We start from the raw sequence: 20,828 nt of genomic DNA on the forward strand, positions 1-20,828 counted from the left end.
CAGGACTGCATTTCATTTATGATTTAAATTCCATAATTTCATCTTTGGTTTTATTTCTATATCATTTTTGTTGAGTACTTTAGGGCAACACCACACAGCACTGCATTTTATATTTGTACAATAACTATTAAATAACCTTCAAAATAAAAATTAAATAAATAAAAAGAGGTAAAAAAAGGTGGAGGTTTTTAAACCATAAAATAAGCACAGAAGACCAACACCATCTCATACAGCAATTAGAGACCATAATCATGGTCCATAAGTCTCACATAATTTGCCTCTACTGTATTTTACATACATGAAAAGTGCCAGGTACCAATCTAGCAGTCCACCATGCTCCACGCATCCCAAGACAAATTTTAAGTCTAGCAGCTAGCTATATATACACAAGGCCATCACATTTTAAAAAAGCTGCTACACTGGGATTTGAATAAACTTCTTGAAAGAAATCAGATTTCTTTTTAAAATGATATTCAATCTGTTGTTCAGATTCTATATGTGCCTGGAGTGATGTCCGCAAATCAAGATCATTAATTCAATCGGGAGAATTACTTTCCTCATATAGTAGAGTGATATATCGCAATGCTTTACTTTCCCTCATAGAGAGCTTTTCTTTTGTTGGTTCATCCTCAGACTTATCATAAGCTAATTTTACAGGCAAAAAGTTGAAGATCCTTTAAAATTTCAAATTGATTAGTGCCAGCAGTGGGACAAAAACTTAGGCCTAATGATAAAACCTCTTTTTTGCAAGAAGACAATACATGCAATGAGAGATTTATGACTTGGGACCCATTTTCATGTATGCATAATTCAATAGAGGCAAATTATGTGAGAGACTTAATGGACCATGAGTATGGTCTCTAATTGCTGTAAGAGATGGTGTTGGTCTTCTGTGCTTATTTTATAGTTTAAAAACGTCCTCCTTTTTACCCTGTTTATCTATTTTTATTTTGAAGGTTCTAAAATGGCTATTCCACCACTGGCACTAAGGTGTAATTTCAACTACATGCTTCACCTGCCCATGAGCATTAACCCTCATATAGACCTGTTTCAGTCTCAGGTAGTTTTTTGTTTTTGTTTCCCCCTTCCCCCCGTCAACTACATTGATTATATTTACCTGATTAACATTGAAGCCTCACTACAGTCATCTCTTGCCCTGCAGGTAACCATGTTATATAGTGGCATAAAGCCCTTTCTTAATTCTTTGGAGCTTAACTGATTGCAGTCCACCATCCTCTGACAATTTCCTTAAATTACAAGTATTTATCCACATATTATATTGATCAGGTTATTTTAGAGGTTTTGGTCAACATTTTGTATAATTTTCTCTCTTACTAGTTTTTATGTGAGGGGCCCTTTTGCGTCAGTGACTTTGGAGAAGTCTTGTGAAAAGATTGTTTTTAATTGACAAATGGTTATATAAGTTATCTTGATTTTTTTACAAGGATTGTTTACTATGTAATGATCAGTTTGTCTATACAATACACTATTTTCTCTTATAAAAGCTTCTACTGTTCCTTCCCTTTTTTTTCACTGAAGAAGATTCACATTGTAAATTGAAAAGCATTGGGGCCATACAGGGGTTATGCAAAATGTTGGAGATAATGTTCTGTAACATAGATGAAGCTGTTTCCCTTGTCAAGTATATAGCTTGTTGTCATTTTGTATAGGATATTTTATCTACGTTTTTTACAACGGATAATCAAGAAATAAAATTCTATTTTAACAGTGATTGTTGTTTAATCATGGAGCTTTAAAAGTCCCTTATTATCAACAGTATGCTTACAGATTTGTATTAAATTATGGATGTGGCACCATATTTGAACTTTTAAGACCAGTATCGAAACATTCAGAAAATGATTCATAGAATGTTAATAAGCCCAGAAGCTGACTGATTCAGATTCTGGGCTTAGTGCTGGACTACACCTATCTCTGATAGCCAACTGGACTGCTGTGATTCGGTGTGCAAGGCTAAACAGAGGTCTAGAGTGTAATGCACATGGAGCGCTTGCAGGCCCCACGAGGCTCAAGGGTTGTGTATTGGCACTGGGGCAATCAATTCTGCATAGTGTGTGATAAATAGATACATCAATAAATAACTGAATAGTTTAGCTCAGGGAGCCTAATACCATTGGTATGTTTTTTTATTAGAAGTGATAAATGCATAGACTACTGAGAGGAAATGTCCCCTCTGAAATATTTGAAAATTAGACATAGATGCCAACTCACTTGTGCTTATAAGAAGCTTAAATAGTACAACATAGTTTTGAAATTAAAGCGGAGTTCCACTCAACCTATCAAAAAATAGAAGTCAGCAGCTACAACTGCTACAACTGCTGACTTTTAAAAAAACAGCCACTTACCTGTCCCTCGGTCCCGTGGTGTGTCCCCCGCAGCTCATTTCACTGGCCGTTCTGGATTCCAGGAGGCCGGCATCTTCACCGTGGGCACCCGGCTGTGATAACTTGCTGCTTTACAGCCGGGTACCCACTGCGCATGCGCAAGTAGCGCTGCGCTTCGTGAATGGTCATGTAGTCTTCTGGGACCTGTCACGTGTCCCAAAAGACTACAGGGAGGGAGGGAGGACACCTTCCGTTTCCAATTGCCTAGGCCTAGGCGGACCGGAAGTGGGAGCGGGTACCTGTCACATTTGGGTACCCGCTCCCCAAAGGTGCCAATCCTTAATGGGGAGCGGGGGAGCAGTTCTTAAAGCGGAACTTCCCCTTTTGGGTGGAGTGCTGCTTTAATTACACCAGAATTTAAGACTTGCAAGAATTTTGTTTCTATCTAAAAATAATTGATATATAGACTGTACTGAATATGTAATTTTAGGTAGTAATTATTAAAGTAATGGTATCAGTTGCAGATTGTGGACCTTCACCTTCGATTCAAAATGCAATGGCAGTGCGGTTACAGAACACTACATATGGAAGTACGCTAATTTTTACATGTTTACCTGGTTACATCATGGCTAGTGGGAGTGAGATTGCTACATGTAATGAAGATGGGAAATGGGACGGTGCTAATCTTGCATGCCGAGGTAAGGTTCCTGACTACAATCTATACAGTCTAATATATATTAAATAGTGTATTGTTCAGAAATCAGAGACATACATTAACAAAGGGCCAAAAGAAACATCAAAATTATTTTGAAGTAGGTCCAAACCTCTCCCCCTAGTTTCCAAGCACAGTCCAAGTTGGGGGTCACCCAGGTCTCTCATGTTGTTACCCCCAACAAAGTCCCTCCTATTTTCCTTATTACAACAAACCTTAAAACTGCCCCCAACTGAATCATATCATTACCTTCAAATTAAACACTTTCTAGAGCACTATGTTAAGCTTCCAGATGGACAATTGCGCCCATCCCCATTTGAAAGCAAATGCCCTTGGGACTTACACTCCCCAGGGATGATGGCGCTTATTTAAAATATGCTGCTCACCTCACTCCAACCTCCAACCTACACTCACCAATGGATGGCTTACCATGGGATTGATTTAAACAAGGAAAACTGGTCCCAAATAAAAAGAGGACCTCCTCACACAATGCACTAGCTGTAGAAGCGAATTATAAGGTCTTGACGCAATGGTATATGGTGCCTCTCAGAATAGCTAAATTTGTGTCTGGTTCCCCCTTACGTTTCCTCAGGTTGTGACAATTGGTTATCTTTTTTCATATGTGGTGGACCTGCCCACTAGTTCAGCGCTTTTAGTCAGTAATATTTTCCATCCTAACTACTCTGGTGGGACATGGAAACATGGAAATCTTCTACTCTTTCTATAGCCGAGGTTAAATCTTGGCTCACACAAACAATGCTACATGAGAAGGTGGAGGCAAGCGTAACAATGCAAAAATACTCGGCTGTATGGTACCCATGGTGCAAGCATTTTCTTCTTGCTGGTATGGCTGTTGGTAGGGATAGACCTTTTTGTCTTGTGTTTCTTTTCTTTATTTTCCTTCTTCTGAACCAATATTTATACATATCTTAATGCTGAAAAAAACTTTACCTGCTAAATTTATTCATTGTAATCTGTTGTTTAGTGTATGGGTGTTTTGGCACCATGGCGTTGATTATTTCAAGACCATTTACATCATGTGCTTTTATACTGTAAAATCCAATTAAAATTTATTAAACCACTTTGGGACTCGGTTTGGAATTCAGGGAACCTGATTTCCCCATGCCGTCCTCTTCTTCCGCTCCTGTATAACCGCTTATTCCTACCAGGAATCGAACAACCACACGCTTTCTCGTGGTGGTCTCCCCATGGGTTCTCACAGGTCCGTTATTTTCTGGGATCTCATACTTTCCCTTCCTGGTCCTTGCTTCAGGAGAACCATGAGGCACCCCCTCTGAATTTTCTGCTATATACAGCTTCGCCATTGGATGGCCTCTCTCGGGTGCAGTTCCTCTCATCCATTTCAGAAAACAGCCTTTGAACATACTTGCTTGCACTCTCCTGGTGCCCCCGGCACCATTTCCGTGGTCTATTCTTATCTAAATGCCTGCGGCTCCTCCTTGTCCCTCCCATATATCTCCAGATGAGAACTGGATTTATCGTATTATCTATTAACCCTAAGGATTGGAGCAAAGCCAGGTCTAGTATAGGAAAATGCTCCTTCAGTACTGTCACACTGGAAGCTGCTTACAAATGCCTTCTTCACTGGTACTGGGTAATGGCCTGCACTGCTAACTCGAACCCGTCATATAGTGATAGTTGCTGGTGGGGTTGCGGTCAGCATGGAGACAAGATCCATATCTGGTTGTTCTGCCCCCGCCTGATGGGGTTCTGGTCGAGGTTCTTTGGCCTTCTATTTACCATTTTTTGCATATCCATTCATAAAGATGCTAAGCTAGCGCTCCTCCACTGCCCAATCCTAGGCCTCTTCTTCTATCAGCAGAAATAGTTTTTTTCATAGCTGCCAAACGTGCAATAGCCAGGGCCTAGAAAAAAACCCTGTGTCTTGTTTGCAGAGGTGAAGAGAATCTTGACGGGCTTAATGATCCACGAAAAGATGACCAGCATTCTCCACAACTCCCAGCCTTACTTCCTCAATGTATGGGCCCCGTGGTGGTCTTATGCTTTTCTGAATCTACAACCAACCAGTCTGGATATTCCTGGCAAATTGTTGCCTGCAGGAACTCTATCTTACTGACCAGCCATTCTCTACTCCTTTTTTTGTTCTTCCTGCTCCTCTCTTTTTTTCCCCAGTATCGCCCCCCTTCTTTTCCTCTCCCTTTCCTCCCCTCTTACTTTTGGGTTGTGACTCTTCCATATTTGAGTTGGTGGGATTTGCCCATATCTTCTGCCACCTCTCCAGTCTTTTTAAAATCTTCAACTTTCAATAGGATAATACCTAATGATCCTGTTGTGAAAGTTTTTGCTCAAGTGCTTTCCTTTATGGGGTGAGAACTGTCTCTCAATTATGCTGTGTTGTTAACCACTTGAGCACCTGAGGATTTACCCCCCTTAATGACCAGGCCTTTTTTTGCTGTTTGGCGCTGCACTAATTCAAATGATAATTGCGCGGTCATGCAATGCTGTACCCAAACAAAATTTACGTCCTTTTTTTCACACAAATAGAGCTTTCTTTTGGTGGTATTTTATCACCTGTGCACTTTTTATTTTTTGCGCTATAAACAAAACAACCACGAAAATTTTGAAAAAAAACAATATTTTCTACTTTCAGCTATAAAAAATATATCGTAAACTCAAAGTTAGTCATCAATTTAAGCCAAAATGTATTCTGCTACATGTTTTGGTAAAACAAAATCCCAATAAGTGTATATTGATTGCTTTGTGTGAAAGTTATAGCGTCTACAAACTATGGTATAGATACTGTAATTTATGCCTTTTTTTGCTATACAGTGTTGCACTAATTCAAATGATAACTGCGCGGTCATGCAATGCTGTACCCAAACGAAATTTACGTCCTTTTTTCACACAAATAGAGCTTTCTTTTGGTGGTATTTGATCACCTGTACGCTTTTTATTTTTTGCGCTATAAACAAAAAAACCACGAAAATGTTTTAAAAAAACAATATTTTCTACTTTCAGCTATAAAAAATATATCGTAAACTCAAAGTTAGTCATAAATTTAAGCCAAAATGTATTCTGCTACATGTTTTTGATAAAAAAAATCCCGTGCATTAGCGGGCAAACTGGCGCTATCTGGGAGGGGCGCTAACACTATCGGAAGTCACCAGTGACACTAATACAGTGATCAGTAAAAATCTGTTCACTGTAATCAATGACACAGGTGACAGGGCAGTGAAGGGGTTAACTGGGGGGGAGGGGGGCAATCAAGGGGTTAAATGGGATTTCTGGTGCACTAGCGGGCAAACTGGCGCTATCTGGGAGGGGCGCTAACACTATCGGAAGTCGCCAGCGACACTGATACAGTGATCAGTAAAAATACGTTCACTGATCAGTGACACTGGTGACAGGGCAGTGAAGGGGTTAACTGGGGGGGGGGGAGATTAAGGGGTTAGATGGGATTATTGGTGTATTAGCGGGCAATCTGGCGCTATCTGGGAGGGGCGCTAACACTATCGGAAGTCGCCAGCGACACTGATAGAGTGATCAGTAAAAATCGGTTCACTGATCAGTGACACTGGTGACAGGGCAGTGAAGGGGTTAACTGGGGGGGGAGATTAAGGGGTTAAATGGGATTACTGGTGTACTAGCGGGCAATCTGGCGCTACCTGGGAGGGGCGCTAACACTATCGGAAGTCGCCAGCGACACTGATACAGTGATCAGTAAAAATTGGTTCACTGATCAGTGACACTGGTGACAGGGCAGTGAAGAGGTTAACTGGGGGGGGGCGATCAAGGGGTTAAACGGGATTACTGGTGTACTGGCGGGCAATCTGGCGCTATCTGGGAGGGGCGCTAACACTATCGGAAGTCGCCAGCGACACTGATACAGTGATCAGTAAAAATTGGTTCACTGATCAGTAAGACTGGTGACAGGGCAGTGAAGGGGTTAACTGGGGGGGGGGCGATCAAGGGGTTAAACGGGATTACTGGTGTACTGGCGGGCAAACTGGCGCTATCTGGGAGGGGCACTAACTCTATCGGAAGTTGCCAGCGACACTGATACAGTGATCAGTAAAAATCGCTTCACTGATCAGTGACATTGGTGACAGGGCAGTGAAGGGGTTAACTGGGGAGGGGCGATAAGGGGGTTAAATGTGACCTAGGTGTGTTCTAACTGTTAGTGTAGTGCTTTGTACTCACTTTTACTGTGTCTTCTTCTCTGTCTGGAGCGGAATGTGTCCAGGCAGAGAAGAATGACATCATATCCTGTCCTGTGTAAATATCAACACAGGACAGGATAGGACGGACCGATCATCTGATTTCAGCCAGACATCACTGGCTGAAATCTAATGATTGATCCCTCCGGGATCGAATCGTGTCACCCGCGGGTCGGCGGGAGCGCGCGCGCGCGCCCCCTGATGGCGAGAACGGCGGGAGCGCGGAACCCGTTTTAAAACGTGGTCTTGCGCCTGAGTGCCGCCCTGCACACGTATATACACAGTGGTAGGGCGGCAAGCGGTTAACCTATTACATGCATTCCTGGGGGAGACTATGAGAGGCTGTGCTGACACACAGTGGAGTTTATTTACTAAAGATGGAGAGTGCAAAATCAGGCTCACTTCTGCATAGAAACCAGTCAGCTTTTAACCTCAGCTTGTTCAATGAAGCTTTGGAAATAAAACCTGGAAGCTGATTGGTTTCTATGCAAAAGTGAGCCTGAGTTTGCACTCTCCAGCTTTATTAAAAAACAGATGCAGACATGGTACACTGGTGTCACTGTCAGGAAGCTGGTACAGCAGTGATGTATAGCCGATATTGGACTGAGTGCATGTAGGAAGGAAATATCTGCAAGAGGATGCAGGTGATTAGCACTGTTAAGAATAAAAAAATGTCATATGTCTATACTAAACTGTCAGTTTAAATACCTCCTTTAAAGCTACTGATTACTGTGGTAAAAATATAACAGAGATTTTAAAGCTACCATGAAATCCCTGCAGATATCAACAATATGTAGTGCTACCCCTGAGGGAGCTGCTGGATTTCTGACCTATTTCCCCCTTGCAGCACCCACAGCCAGGCAAACAGCATTTTCACATGCTTCCAAATGGCTCAATAAACATGCTAACACGTTTTGAGGGCTTAGCCTCTTCGTCAGAGCCAACCTGGCTCAGAGCTCTGAAGAACAGGCTAAGCCCTCGAAACAAGTTAGCCTGTTGGAAGTCCAGGGTTCCCATTGCGGATTTACATGTAGTGTGGATTGGACACCGGTGTTCTTTGTGATGTGCCTTTGACATTTATGTCAATTGTGAGTACAATACCTAAATCTCTGAGGGTGCTTAGACATTTGCACCCATTCTGACTATCTTTAGACCTAATAATCGCATATCATTCCTTTAACCACTTGCCTACCGGGCACTTATACCCCCTTATTTACCAGGCCAATTTTCAGCTTTCAGCGCTGCCGCACTTTGATTGACAATTGCGCGGTCATGCAACATTGTACCCATATGAAATTTTGATCATTTTTTTCTCACAAATAGAGCTTTCTTTTGGTGGTATTTAATCACCACTGGGCGCTTTACTTTTTGCGCTATAAATTAAAAAAGTGCAAAAAATTTGAAAAAAAAAAAAAAGTTTCTTTGTTTCTATTATAAAATTTTTCAAACAGGTATTTTTTCTCCTTCACTGATGTGCATTGATGAGGCAGCACTGATGCGCACTGATAGGCGGCACTGATGGGCACTGATAGGCAGCACTAAAGGGCACTGATAGGCAGTACTAATGAGGTGGCACGGATAGGCGGCACTAATATGCAGCACTGATAGGCGGCACTGATAGGTGACACTGATGATGGGTACTGATAGACGGCACTGACTGGCATCACTGCTGGGCACTGACTGGTGGCACTGACTGGCACAACCCCATGGGCACTGACTGGTGGCACTGACTGGCAGCACTGCTGGGCTGCACTGGTGGGTGGCACTGGTGGGCAGCACTGGTGGGTGGGCACAGGTGGGTGGCACTGGTGGGCACAGGTGGGTGGGCATAGGTGGGTGGCACTGCTGGGCACAGGTAGGTGGCACTTCTGGGCACAGGTGTGTGACACTGCAGAGTGGCACAGGTGGGTGCACTGCTGGGCACAGGTGGGTGCACTGCTGGGCACAGGTGGGCGGAGCTAGTGGGCGCACTGCTGGGCACAGGTGGGCGGAACTTGCGGGTGGCATTGCTGGGCACCGATCATCAGGGCACTGATCATCAGTGCCCTGATGATCGGTGCCGATCCCCGCTCTGACAACTGCCGGTTCTCGGCAGTACTTTCCTCACGATCTGACAGCGTGAGGAAAGTGCAGCCGAGAACCGGCACTTGCATTTCCCTGTGATCAGCGTGTCATTGGACACCGCTGATCACGTGGTAAAAGGCCGGTATGATTGGCCTTTTACCACATCACGTGATCAGCTGTGTCCGTAGAACACAGCGATCACGGAGATCGCCGGGTGCGCGCCCCGTGGGGCGCGCAGGAGAGCGCGTTCTGGGAGGACGTCATATGATGTCCACTCAGAACTGGCCGGCCGCAGTTTAGCCGTCATTCAGCTATCTGCGGTCGGCAACTAGTTAAATAGAAATGTAAAAACTCCTGCAGATATGAACCCAGAATTATAGTAGCTTTGCATGTCAGGGTGCCTCTACAGTTGGCCAGGAAGGCCAGGATTGTTGCTGGATACATGTAGAAGCATCCCCAGAAGCCTGCACTTTATACCTGCTGCACTTTGCTCATCCTGTGACAGATTCTCATTAAGCAGACAATGGAAGATGTGATTTTCTTTCCTGCAACCACGAGTTGAAGGAAAGAAAATCACTATATTCCCCCATCAACACAGTCAGTTGTCCCTGCCTGGTGAACACAGTGAATATTGCTAGTGGCTATAGCTACTGGCAATAATCGCATGTAAAAATCCAACATGTTGGTTGTACCCAAGTCAATCAATGGATTGACATGGGTACAAGTCGATCAATGGGTTGATTGGGTTCAAGTCAATTGATGGATTGACTTGGTGCAAACAGCCTGCCCATAGATGGTTAGAGAGGGACTGGCCGAGGATTGAATCCCTGCTCTATAGACCATTATTTCCAGATCAAGCCAAAAACAGTAAATGTTTTAGGAGGAAATTCACTCCCCCCCTACAATCACACACTTTTTCACTGGGTAATCCACATACACAAAAAAAAATCACCACCATCCTCTTCTTTGAAATAATCAGGGTGCTGGCTGTCATATCCTGGTTCTTGCAGCTGACTTCCTGATGATGGGTATTATCAGGGAGCTGGCTTCAAGTCCCAAGTAGAGAAGGAGAAAGCCACAGCCCCCATAACATGGCGCATTTGCAATAGATTTGCATTTATTCGCAGATTTTTGATAGAAGAGGAGAAATGGGATGGTAGAGAGAGGTGAACCAGGGTGAAGGTCTGCTTTAACTCTATGGGCAGTTTTACTGGCCTTCCCCATAGACCCACTTACTGTTTTATCCAAATGGGTTCTAGACTCTCCAGACCTAGCACTGCAGGAGAATAAGGGTGACATTATTCCTTTATTTAATATATTTTACAACTTTTACTGCAAGTAAAATACCAAATAATGCCTTTTTTATTTTTAGGAGATATTTATATAATTATAAATCACTTTCTTTTCTTCCTGCTGTCCCTTTTTAACTGTGTGTCAATTGTTTTACTTACTCCACTAATGACTATGCTATTTATTTTTCATTAAGAAATTAACTGTGGACAGCCACCATCACTGCCCAATACAAAAAGAGTGTGGAATGGATCCACAAACCTTGGGTGTGAAGTACAATATATGTGTCTGAAAGGCTTTTATAATCCCGATATTTGGCATGTGTCAAGATGCACCTTCAATGAATCATGGGAAATCCCAACTTTCCTCTGTATAGGTAATGCACATCTTGCATTTTTATTGCATCTAGTTTTTGCTTGCTATGACTGTAAGCCTGGTGCATTGGTACAAGGTCTCGGGGTCGAGCTGCCCCTGCTCATGCGGTATTGCTAGCAGAAAATGAGGCACTAATTTTTTCCTAAAAGACATATTCAGGTAAACTTAAACAGCACTTTAATGGGAGAAAACTAATCATTCTGCCAATGTCATTTATTTATCAGCACTCTTGCAAAATATAGAAGATCAAAAGATCATAATGTGCTCTGCTTCTTGCCATGAGGCTTACTGCAATGCCTTACTGGGAAAAGGAGTGGGATATCTATACAGCATAAACTAAACCAAAGGAAAGGGAGGAGCAGAAACAAAATATAGAAAACTCTTAAAGGCATATGACAGTCATGTGAAACATGACAACTCCCCTTTGGAGAACAAGAGCCATACTTTGTTGTTGCTGTTTACTTTTATTCTTTTATCTGCTACTGTAGAGGGTTTTCGTTTAATTAACATTTCAACTCATGGTCGGATCTCGGGGGGGTGCTGGGGTGGGCTATGCCCCCCCCCCAGATTTAATTTGCGCCCTCCCAAAGCTAATTGCCCCCAGTGTTGCCAACCACCTGTAAATGATTGTATTTCTGGATGAGCAGCATGTTAACCAATAGCTCTGCTAATCTGTGTAGGAGGGAGGGACTGCTGGTGAGTTGCTCCTCCTCTTGCCACTAGCAAGCTGTACACTAGATGGATGAGTGTACACACTGATCATTAAACTTATTGAAGTCACTGCAGCCTGCATTACAATTACATGGAAGCGGTCACACATCATTAGTGATGGCTTTCAGCTTTTTATATAGAGCTGTTTCTGGTAGAGTCATGTGTGAGCCCTCTATGATTTGTTTGATGGTTTCCTTTTATGTTGCCTTTGCAGGATTTAGCCTGGTCAGGCTGGCAGCTTCACAGGCTTATTAACCATTTACTGTCCTCCTAACTGTGCTTTCTGTAACTGTTATATTTTGTAAGGCCCTGTTCACATATAGGGCAGTGACTGATGTTTTTCCACACTGGGAGAACACCACTCACCTCTAGAACACACTTGTAACATGCTTGTAATCTCTGACCATCTCCTGTGGTATGTTTGCAGTCTCTGACCATCTCTTGTATCATGTCTGCAGTCTCTGACCATCTCCTGTACCATGTCTGCAGTCTCTGACCATTTCCTCTGTCATGTGTGCAGTCTCTGACATCTCTTGTATCATGTGTGCAGTCTCTGGCCATTTTGGTATCATGTCTGCAGTCCCTGACCCTCTCCTGTATTATGTCTGAAGTCTCTGGCCATATCGTGTATCATGTCTGCAGTCTCTGACCATCTCCTGTGTCATGTGTACATTCTCTGACATCTCTTGTATCATGTGTGCAGTCTCTGGCCATTTTTGTATCATGTCTGCAGTCCCTGACCCTCTCCTGCATTATGTCTGCAGTCTCTGGCCATATCTTGTATCATGTCTGAAGTCTCTGACCATCTCTAGTATTATGTTTGCACTCTATGACCATCTTCTGTGGTATGTTCTGCCACTAAAGGGGCGAATTGGAATAGCAGTCTGGAATAGCAGTGATTCTGCCTGTGATTCCAAATTGCAGCAATATACACATATGGGTGCCATTATTCTGTTCTGTAATTTTCTCAGGTTGTCAATAAAACATAAAGTCCAAAAACACCTATGTGAAAAATAAAACATGAAAGTCCAAATAAAATAAAAAGTCCAAGGAATAAGAAGAAACAACTCTTCAAAAAGTCTCGATGGAAAAGACCATATTTCTACTGGAGAGTGAGCCCGCAATCCCAGTGCTGTAAATCTTTAAAAGGAATACACCACCACGGAGAGCATATGGTAAAGATGGACCCTCACCTTCATATATGGACCCATAAGGAAAACAGTTCAATAGGGCATCTCCCCTTCTAATGGGGGTAATGTAGTAATTGCTCTTCTGTGCAAAATCCCACTCTTATATATGGCCAATGTGTCCTCCAACAAGCCCTCTGAACAAAAAGGCCGGTTCTGTAAATGGAACTTAACAACCATATAAAGCGACCATAGAGCAGCATGTCTGTTAAAAGCCCATAAAAATTTATTGAAATACACTGACATGGTAACAGTATAAAAACTGCAGTATATAGATAGTAGTAAAGCTGTACGATGTGTCTTCTACTAGACTGATGGCGTTTTCCGACTCTGATGTCACCCAAGCTCCTCCCTCCTTCTTAGGGAGGAGCTTGAGTGACATCAGAGCACTGCATCAAATTGGTCTGCATGGCTGTCATCCCAGAAGGAAGCTTCTTCTAAAGATGATGCACAAGAAAGCCCACAAACAGTTTGCTTAAGACAAGCAGACTAAGGACATGGATTACTGAAACCATGTCCTGTGGTCTGATGAAACCAAGATAAACTTATTTGGTTCAGATGGTGTCAAGCGTGTGTGGCGGCAACCAGGTGAGGAGTACAAAGACAAGTGTGTCTTGCCTACAGTCAAGCATGGTGGTGGGAGTGTCATGGTCCGGGGCTGCATGAGTGCTGCCGGCACTGGGGGGCTACAGTTCATTCAGGCAACCATGAATGCCAACATGTACTGTGACATACTGAAACCTCCCTTCGGAGACTGGGCCGCAGGGCAGTATTCCAACATGATAACGACCCCAAACACACCTCCAAGACCACCACTGCCTTGCTAAAGAAGCTGAGGGAAAATGTTATGGACTGGCCAAGCAAGTCTCCAGACCTAAACCCTATTGAGCATCTGTGGGGCATCCTCAAATGTAAGGTGGAGGAGCGCAAGGTCTCTAACATCCACCAGCTCCGTGATGTCATCTTGGAGGACTGGAAGAGGACTCCAGTGGCAACCTGGGAAACTCTGGTGAACTCCATGCCCAAGAGGGTTAAGGCAGTGCTGGAAAATAATGGTGGCCACACAAAATATTGACACTTTGGGCCCAATTTGGACATTTTCACTTAGGGGTGTACTCACTTTTGTTGTCAGCGGTTTAGACATTGATGGCTGTGTGTTGAGGTATATTGAGGGGACAGCAAATTTACACTGTAATACAAGCTGTACACTCACTACTTTACATTGTCGTAAAGTGTCATTTCTTCAGTGTTGTCACATGAAAAGATATAATAAAATATTTACAAAAATGTGAGGGGTGTACTCACTTCTGTGAGATACTGTATATGGTCTTTTCCACCAAGACTTTTTGAAGAGTTGTTTCTTCTTATTCCTTGGCCTGTTTTTTTTATTTGTACTTTCATGTTTTATTTTTCACACAGGTGTTTTTGGACAACATTATACACATATTTATACATTTTGTATGATGAGCACACATTTCACATGTTTGCAGCAGCTTTTATTTATTTGAGTTAACTTATTGTATTTATTTTGATCTGCAGTGTGTAACTGGCTGCTACGTTGCAGTTCTGACCTGTGAAATTCCCTGATCGGAATACCAGTGCAGCTGCAGTAGCCAGCTACACATCATGCAGAATATGGCTGTGTAAAGGAATCAAACTTCAGCAATGTGCTGTGTGTGGAGGAATAACTCTGCTGCCTGTGCCCAGACTGCCCTGTCAGCAGTGGCCCCTGTACACTGCCTTTCTGACCACTGTCCTCTGCCCTACTGATTCCTGTACACTCTTCTGCTGACTTCCCATCCTTTGCCCTGCTGGCTCCCTGCAAACTGCTGACCTCCAATCCTCTTCCCCCCTGACATTTTTTATTGCACCCCCACATCAGACCAGCTAGATCCGGCCCTGTTTCAACTATTGTTGAAAGACTGTTTTGGATTCAGATGAATGATTACCTCTGAATGGTTCTGGTTCTTTCAGGTTTTTATTGAGTACTGTATGCGCCCTAAGATTTTCCCTCACTTCCTCTCTAGACAGGAAGTTATGAGAAATATCTCAAACTGGAGTACAGACAGCAATCGATAAAATTTTTTCAGTAAAATGAGGAATGGTCTGAAGCTCCTGCGAGGTCATTTTTACTCTCTTTGACATCCTGTCCTGGTAACATTGCTCCCCTCAATACTTGTCCTTCTATTTCAAACCATGAGAGGAATAGGAAGTGAGGTAAAATATCCCCAACAGACTCTTGGACAGCAAAAAGATTAAATAGAAATATTTACTTTTTTAATCCAAAACTTAAAATAAAAAAAAAATTAACTTGAGCTTTAAGTAAAATAATTGTATGTTTTTTTTCACTGGAGAGGTTGACTGTGGATTTCCTTTAACTATTGAACATGCTGACTGGATTTGGAATAATGAAAGCACCATGGGAAGCTATATATATTATAAATGTAAACCTGGATTCAGAGATAATGGAGAAAGGAATTTTTCCCAATGCCTGATGAATTCTACTTGGGAAGCACTGAATCTAACATGTACAGGTATTTTGTTATGGCTGTTTACCCTTTTTTGTATGGTAGATAATTGTAAATCTGTCCTTGCCATTTGTACAAATGCTTTGAACCGTCTCTCTAGACTAACTGCACCATGGATTCAAATGTGTTTTTACATGTTGTCTGGACTCAGGGCTTTCTTTCCATTTAAAACTGTACAGTAGAGTCCAGAATTCTGAGGCTCCAACAAGGGCAAAACATGTTCCTACCTTGACAGGAGTATGCCTGTTTACATCGAAGATGCAGGCTATATACTGGACTCATTTGGGTAGCTACAAAACAGTTAATATTCATATTATTTGTTGTCAAGACTGTTAAAGTGGACCTCTCATCAGGACAACTTTAATATTGATTGGACCATGGGCAAACATTTTTTTGTGCTATACAGCTGCCCCTCATATGCATGCATATTTTTTACAATCTATATAAATAAGATTTTTGAATACAGTAAAACATATTTATAAATATATTTACAATGAGCGAATCTCATTTACAAGTATATATAAAACTTTAAAAAATGACATATCTTCATTAAAGCTGAACTTCAGGCAAACTGATTTATACACAATTGAAATACATGCTGTAAATGGGAGCTAAAGTATTTCATCTGTCTGTTTTTATTTCTATCTATTCTACCCTGAGATTTAAATAGCCCTGATAGACAGCACAGCCAGCTTGGTAACCTGACTTTTCTCTCTTGTAGTTATAAACTTGATGACCAGCAACAAACTGGTATGTCGCTAGATTGGAAAGGTGATATATTGGTCATTACTGCAGCTGCAGCAATGATAAAGATATCATTTTATTTTCTTCTTCTCTTCACTATAAAAGTAATCCTAGTGGCTAAGATGCCTCTGGATTACTTCTACAGACAGTGGAAGGGGGTCCCACCCCCTCCTACTGCCGCCTTTGCCTGGCTCTCCCGAGCATCAGGCAATAAGGATGCTACCAGTTACATAGTTAGTCTGGCTGAAAAAAGACAAAAGTCCATCCTGTTCAACCATTAAAAAAAAAAAAAGTCATAATCCTATGCCCACAGTTGATCCAGAGGAAGGCAAAAGAACCCATCAAAGCATGATCCAATTTGCGCCTCCTCTTCTCAAGAGAGAATAATTTTAGTTCTCTAATCTTTCCTCATAGCTGAGCTCCTCCATGCCTCTTATCAGTTTGGTTGCCCTTCTCTGTACTTTCCCCAGTTCCCCAATGTTCTTTTTGTGAATTGGCACCAAAAACTGAGCTGCATATTCCAGGTGAGGTCTTAATAATGATTTGTACAGGGGTAGAATGATGTCTATCTCTTCTCTTTGACTTCTCCAAACACAGTGAGAGGTACTAATCTTGTTGCTCCCACTGTGTGACATCAGAAAACAGAAGCGTTGAGGATTTTGTCACTTCCATTTTGGTTCCTTTGTCTACAAGCCATTGCTGGCTTGTAAAGCAGCAAATCAAATCAATTTTGCTTTTAACTGCTGCTTTGGAGGCCAGAGGAGAGATGCATTCAAAAAAACATGACATAACAAAAAGCAACGCTGGCCCCAAGTTCAGCTTTAAATATTGGGGACCAACAATCCCCCACCCCTCTTCCTGCCCCCTTGCAGCTCTTGCATTGCGTTTTGCTTTGCGTTTCTGCACCTGCGTTTTCGACACATTTTTCCCGCATTTTTGATGCATTTCGTCTTTCTTTTTTTTACTTTTTCTTGTTGCTAGGCTGATTTAAAAACACAATACACATCAAAAACTCAGCAAAAATGTAGCAAAAATGCAGCAGAAACGCAATACATGCTTTTCTGCAGATTTTACATTGAAGTCTATAGAATAAAAAAACACAATTTTTTGCGTTTGAAAAAAGTCCCTGACCCTTTCAAAAAACGCACCGGGTGAAAACACGGAGATGTGAACATGTCCCATAGGAAATCATGTTAAATGGACTGTACTGCATTTCTGCAAAATGCTGCAGAAAACGCTTAGGTGTGAACCTAGAACAATGAATAGTTCTTTGTGTATCCATGATCTAAAGTTAATACTGTATTAAATTTTACAGCACCCTATTCTTTTTATGTAGTTATGTATTTATTTATGTGTTCATTTGTTTTTTTAAGCAAAAGATTTAATAAGCAATCTGGAAATTTTCAATGAAACATGTCTGAATTGGACAAAAAGTACTGATCTATTTGGCTGGGAGATCTTGTATAAGGTAATCCAGAATAAGACCATATACCATATAAGAATGGTAATGATTAAGTATCACTGATAACATGCTTCACTTCTTCCTTAAAACAGTTCAGCATATTTGGAGTAAGGCTGGGTGACAAAGAATTTGTGGATGAGAAGAACTTCAACTATACTACGGATGATGAAAATCCATTTGTGTGTTTGGAACTACTTTCAGAAACTAACTACACCATCACATTGACAGCTTTTTCTCCCGAAATTCCAACAGCAGTGCTAACTGTAGCAATGCAAACATCTAGTAGGTAACAATTCCTTTACCTCACTCTGGTGGTAAGATTGACCCAGTGGTGTATTTAGGTTTTGTGCTCCCCTAGGCAACACAAAAATTGCCCCCCCCCACACACACACACAGAAAGAGCCCGACATTGACCAAGAACACCCCTGCCCTTCACCCGAGCCTTCCACTACCACTGTCCCCCGTACACCAGCCACTATCCCCCATGTCGAAAGAGAGAAAGACATTCACCTTCACAGCTCCGGACATCCCCAGGAATGAGAGTCGGTCTGTGGATACACGACCATGAAACCCACAGCATCTCTCAGAACTCACCAGGTCCCCATGCCGCATGTGTCCCTTCTTCCATCCCTTCTTCCAAGGGGCAGTGCTACCCCCCTGAAAAATTCTGCCCTAGGCAAATGCCTTGTTGATTGTGGTAAATACACCCCTGCATTTACCTACAGTAAGTCCCATGAGAATGCATTAACAGACGTATACACATAACCGCACCTTTATGACTGTTTGTATGGTTTCCAGCCTAAAAGCTCCTCTTCAGAATGTGCACGTTATTGGTTTTTTTTCTGCTTCTAACCACCAGTAAATCCTATGTGTGCACAGACACATAGGATAACATGGAGGGGTGTTTAGAGACAGAGAAAAAAAAAAGTCAAAGTTTTGAGCTGCACTGTGCATCAGACCCTACACTATCACTACTTTTTGGTAGGTAGGTGTAGCAGAAAATCAGATCTAGATTTTAGTGTCAGTTCTCAAAAGTATAATCTATACAGTATAGTATTTGAATTAGTATACTGTATTTGTTCATTTTAATGTTAAACAATTTAAAAAAAATTGTAATTTATTACCAAAACTGAATTAAGCACAGGTATTTTAAATTGTTGATGTTTTCTGTATCTGTGTGTCAATAGTCAATTTACAGTTTTTTTTCCTCCTTTCTATGGGATGTCTATTGAAAGTAGCATAAAAAAGTAACATAACCTAGAGATACAGACAAGTGATATAAAATGCTAACTCATTGTCATTAGTTCAAGGGCCTGTTCAAACCATAATGAGTTTTATTGCATTGAGGTACATGACGTTACTCAGACCATTTAAGCACTTGCCCTCCAGAGGATTTACCCCGCTTCCTGACTAGGCCATTTTTTGCAATACGGTGCTACGTTACTGTAACCGACAATTGCGTGGTCATGAAACACTGCACCCAAATTAAATTTACGTCCTTTTTTTCCCTACAAGTAGAGCTTCCTTTCAGTGGTATGTGCATTTTTTATTTTTTGTGCTATAAACAAAAAAAGACTGATACATTTGAAAAAAAACCTATATTTTTTGACTTTTTGCTAAAAAAAAATTTAAAAATCAAATTTCGTCATTAATTTAGGCCAAAATGTATTCTGCTACATACCTTGGCTAAAACAAATCCCAATACGTTTAAATTAATAGGTTTATGTGAAAGTTATAGCATCTACAAATGGTGGTATATATACATATAGCGGGACTGTGGCGGGTATTCTGACACTGGGGGAACAGATTTGGTGTCACTGAAATCCCTAGTGACACCAATACAGTGATCAGTGCTAATAAAAAGCACTGACACTGCTCTAATGGCACTGGGCAGGAAGGGGTTAACATGTGTGGCGATCAAAGGGTTAACTGTGTGCTGTTTTACTGTGTGCTTTACACTGTAAGCACACTGCTTTGTATGGCTCTGCTATGTAGAGCCATACAAAGCAGTGTGCAGGAGCTGACAGGGGAGAGATCTGGGCTGTTTATACACAGGTCTCTCCCCCGTTGGTAATACTCGGCGATCGATGGGACCTGGTGACCCGGTGACTGACAGACGAGTGGTGGGTGGGTAGCCCCCTACCTGAAACTGCAAAATCACGTATATATATATATACGTGATTTTGTACACCTGTGCCACCCTGTAGCAGTATTTCTGCTATAGGGCGGCGCAGAAGTGGTTAAAATGAAAGTACTGCAACACACCTCAGTACAGGAAAATTTTGTGTTATGGCGCGCTGTAGAACATTGCAGTGCTGTTGGCATGTGTGGTGCATTACCATGAGTTGCATTATTGTACAAGCTGTGTGTTACTGCAGCTCACATGTGTGACTGGACCCTAAGGCCCCAATCAGACATTCATACATTGTAGCACATGATCTACATTGCAGTGCTCTTTACTTTGAATGGCATCCCAATGCACATGCATTTCAGCGTACCACAACACATATTTGTCAGATAGTTTTGTGTTGTGGTGCAGTACATTAAAAAAATAGGGATAGGTCTGTTTTTTATTGTGTTTTCAGCCTATTCAAAATAATTAGGCTGCTTTAATCCGACACAACTTTAATGCATGAAGACATGTTGCATTACCATAGATGAATTAATGTATACCATAAAAATTGCCTAAATTTCTTATGGCAAAATAACACATTTCCACCAATTTTAAATTTATCTTTTTCAATTAAATATTTTTTGCAAAAAAAACCATCATGGGATAATATTGTGAATATGAACAAAGTAACTCATGGCTTTGTGAATGATGTGGGTATACTGCTAGAGTTCTTTATATATACAAAATGCTAGCATTTGATTCTTTAGCGCATATGCAGTAATCATACAGAACTAAAATATACATTTCATGAGCAATTAGATAATAGGGTGCATTCTTTATTGAAGTAGTAAATAAAAAAGATATATGCAAAACTATATGAAAAGAATACTCTCTTTGGTATGTTTAGTATTAAAGAAAAAATATCATATTCGAAGGAAACCTGTACTGAGGGAACTGTGGGGGCTGCCATAGTTTGCCTACCCTTTTGAAAATGCTTGTCTTACTGATTAAATGGCTTTAATTCTTCTTCAAACAATTTTCTCATCAGTAGAGAAAATTTCAGTAAAGTAACTTAGCCTGAGTTCACATCTGTGCGGTGCG

The 20,828-nt window shown here is 41.7% G+C and overlaps 1 protein-coding gene across 1 annotated transcript in view; it reads left to right on the forward strand.

The window, feature by feature from the left end:
- SUSD1 (sushi domain containing 1) overlaps positions 1–20,828 on the forward strand; it is a 259,310-nt gene that overhangs the window by 90,264 nt on the left and 148,218 nt on the right. The window contains exons 8-12 of the mRNA XM_089670946.1: positions 2,861–3,040; positions 10,804–10,983; positions 15,235–15,414; positions 17,526–17,620; positions 17,707–17,896. Of these exons, the coding sequence (XP_089527072.1) occupies positions 2,861–3,040; positions 10,804–10,983; positions 15,235–15,414; positions 17,526–17,620; positions 17,707–17,896 (825 nt within the window). The remainder of the gene's footprint in view (positions 1–2,860; positions 3,041–10,803; positions 10,984–15,234; positions 15,415–17,525; positions 17,621–17,706; positions 17,897–20,828) is intronic.

This window comes from Staurois parvus, unplaced genomic scaffold (genome assembly GCF_062004578.1).
Source record: "Staurois parvus isolate SC_StPar_1 unplaced genomic scaffold, SC_StPar_1.0 ptg000096l, whole genome shotgun sequence".
Taxonomy (NCBI): domain Eukaryota; kingdom Metazoa; phylum Chordata; class Amphibia; order Anura; family Ranidae; genus Staurois; species Staurois parvus.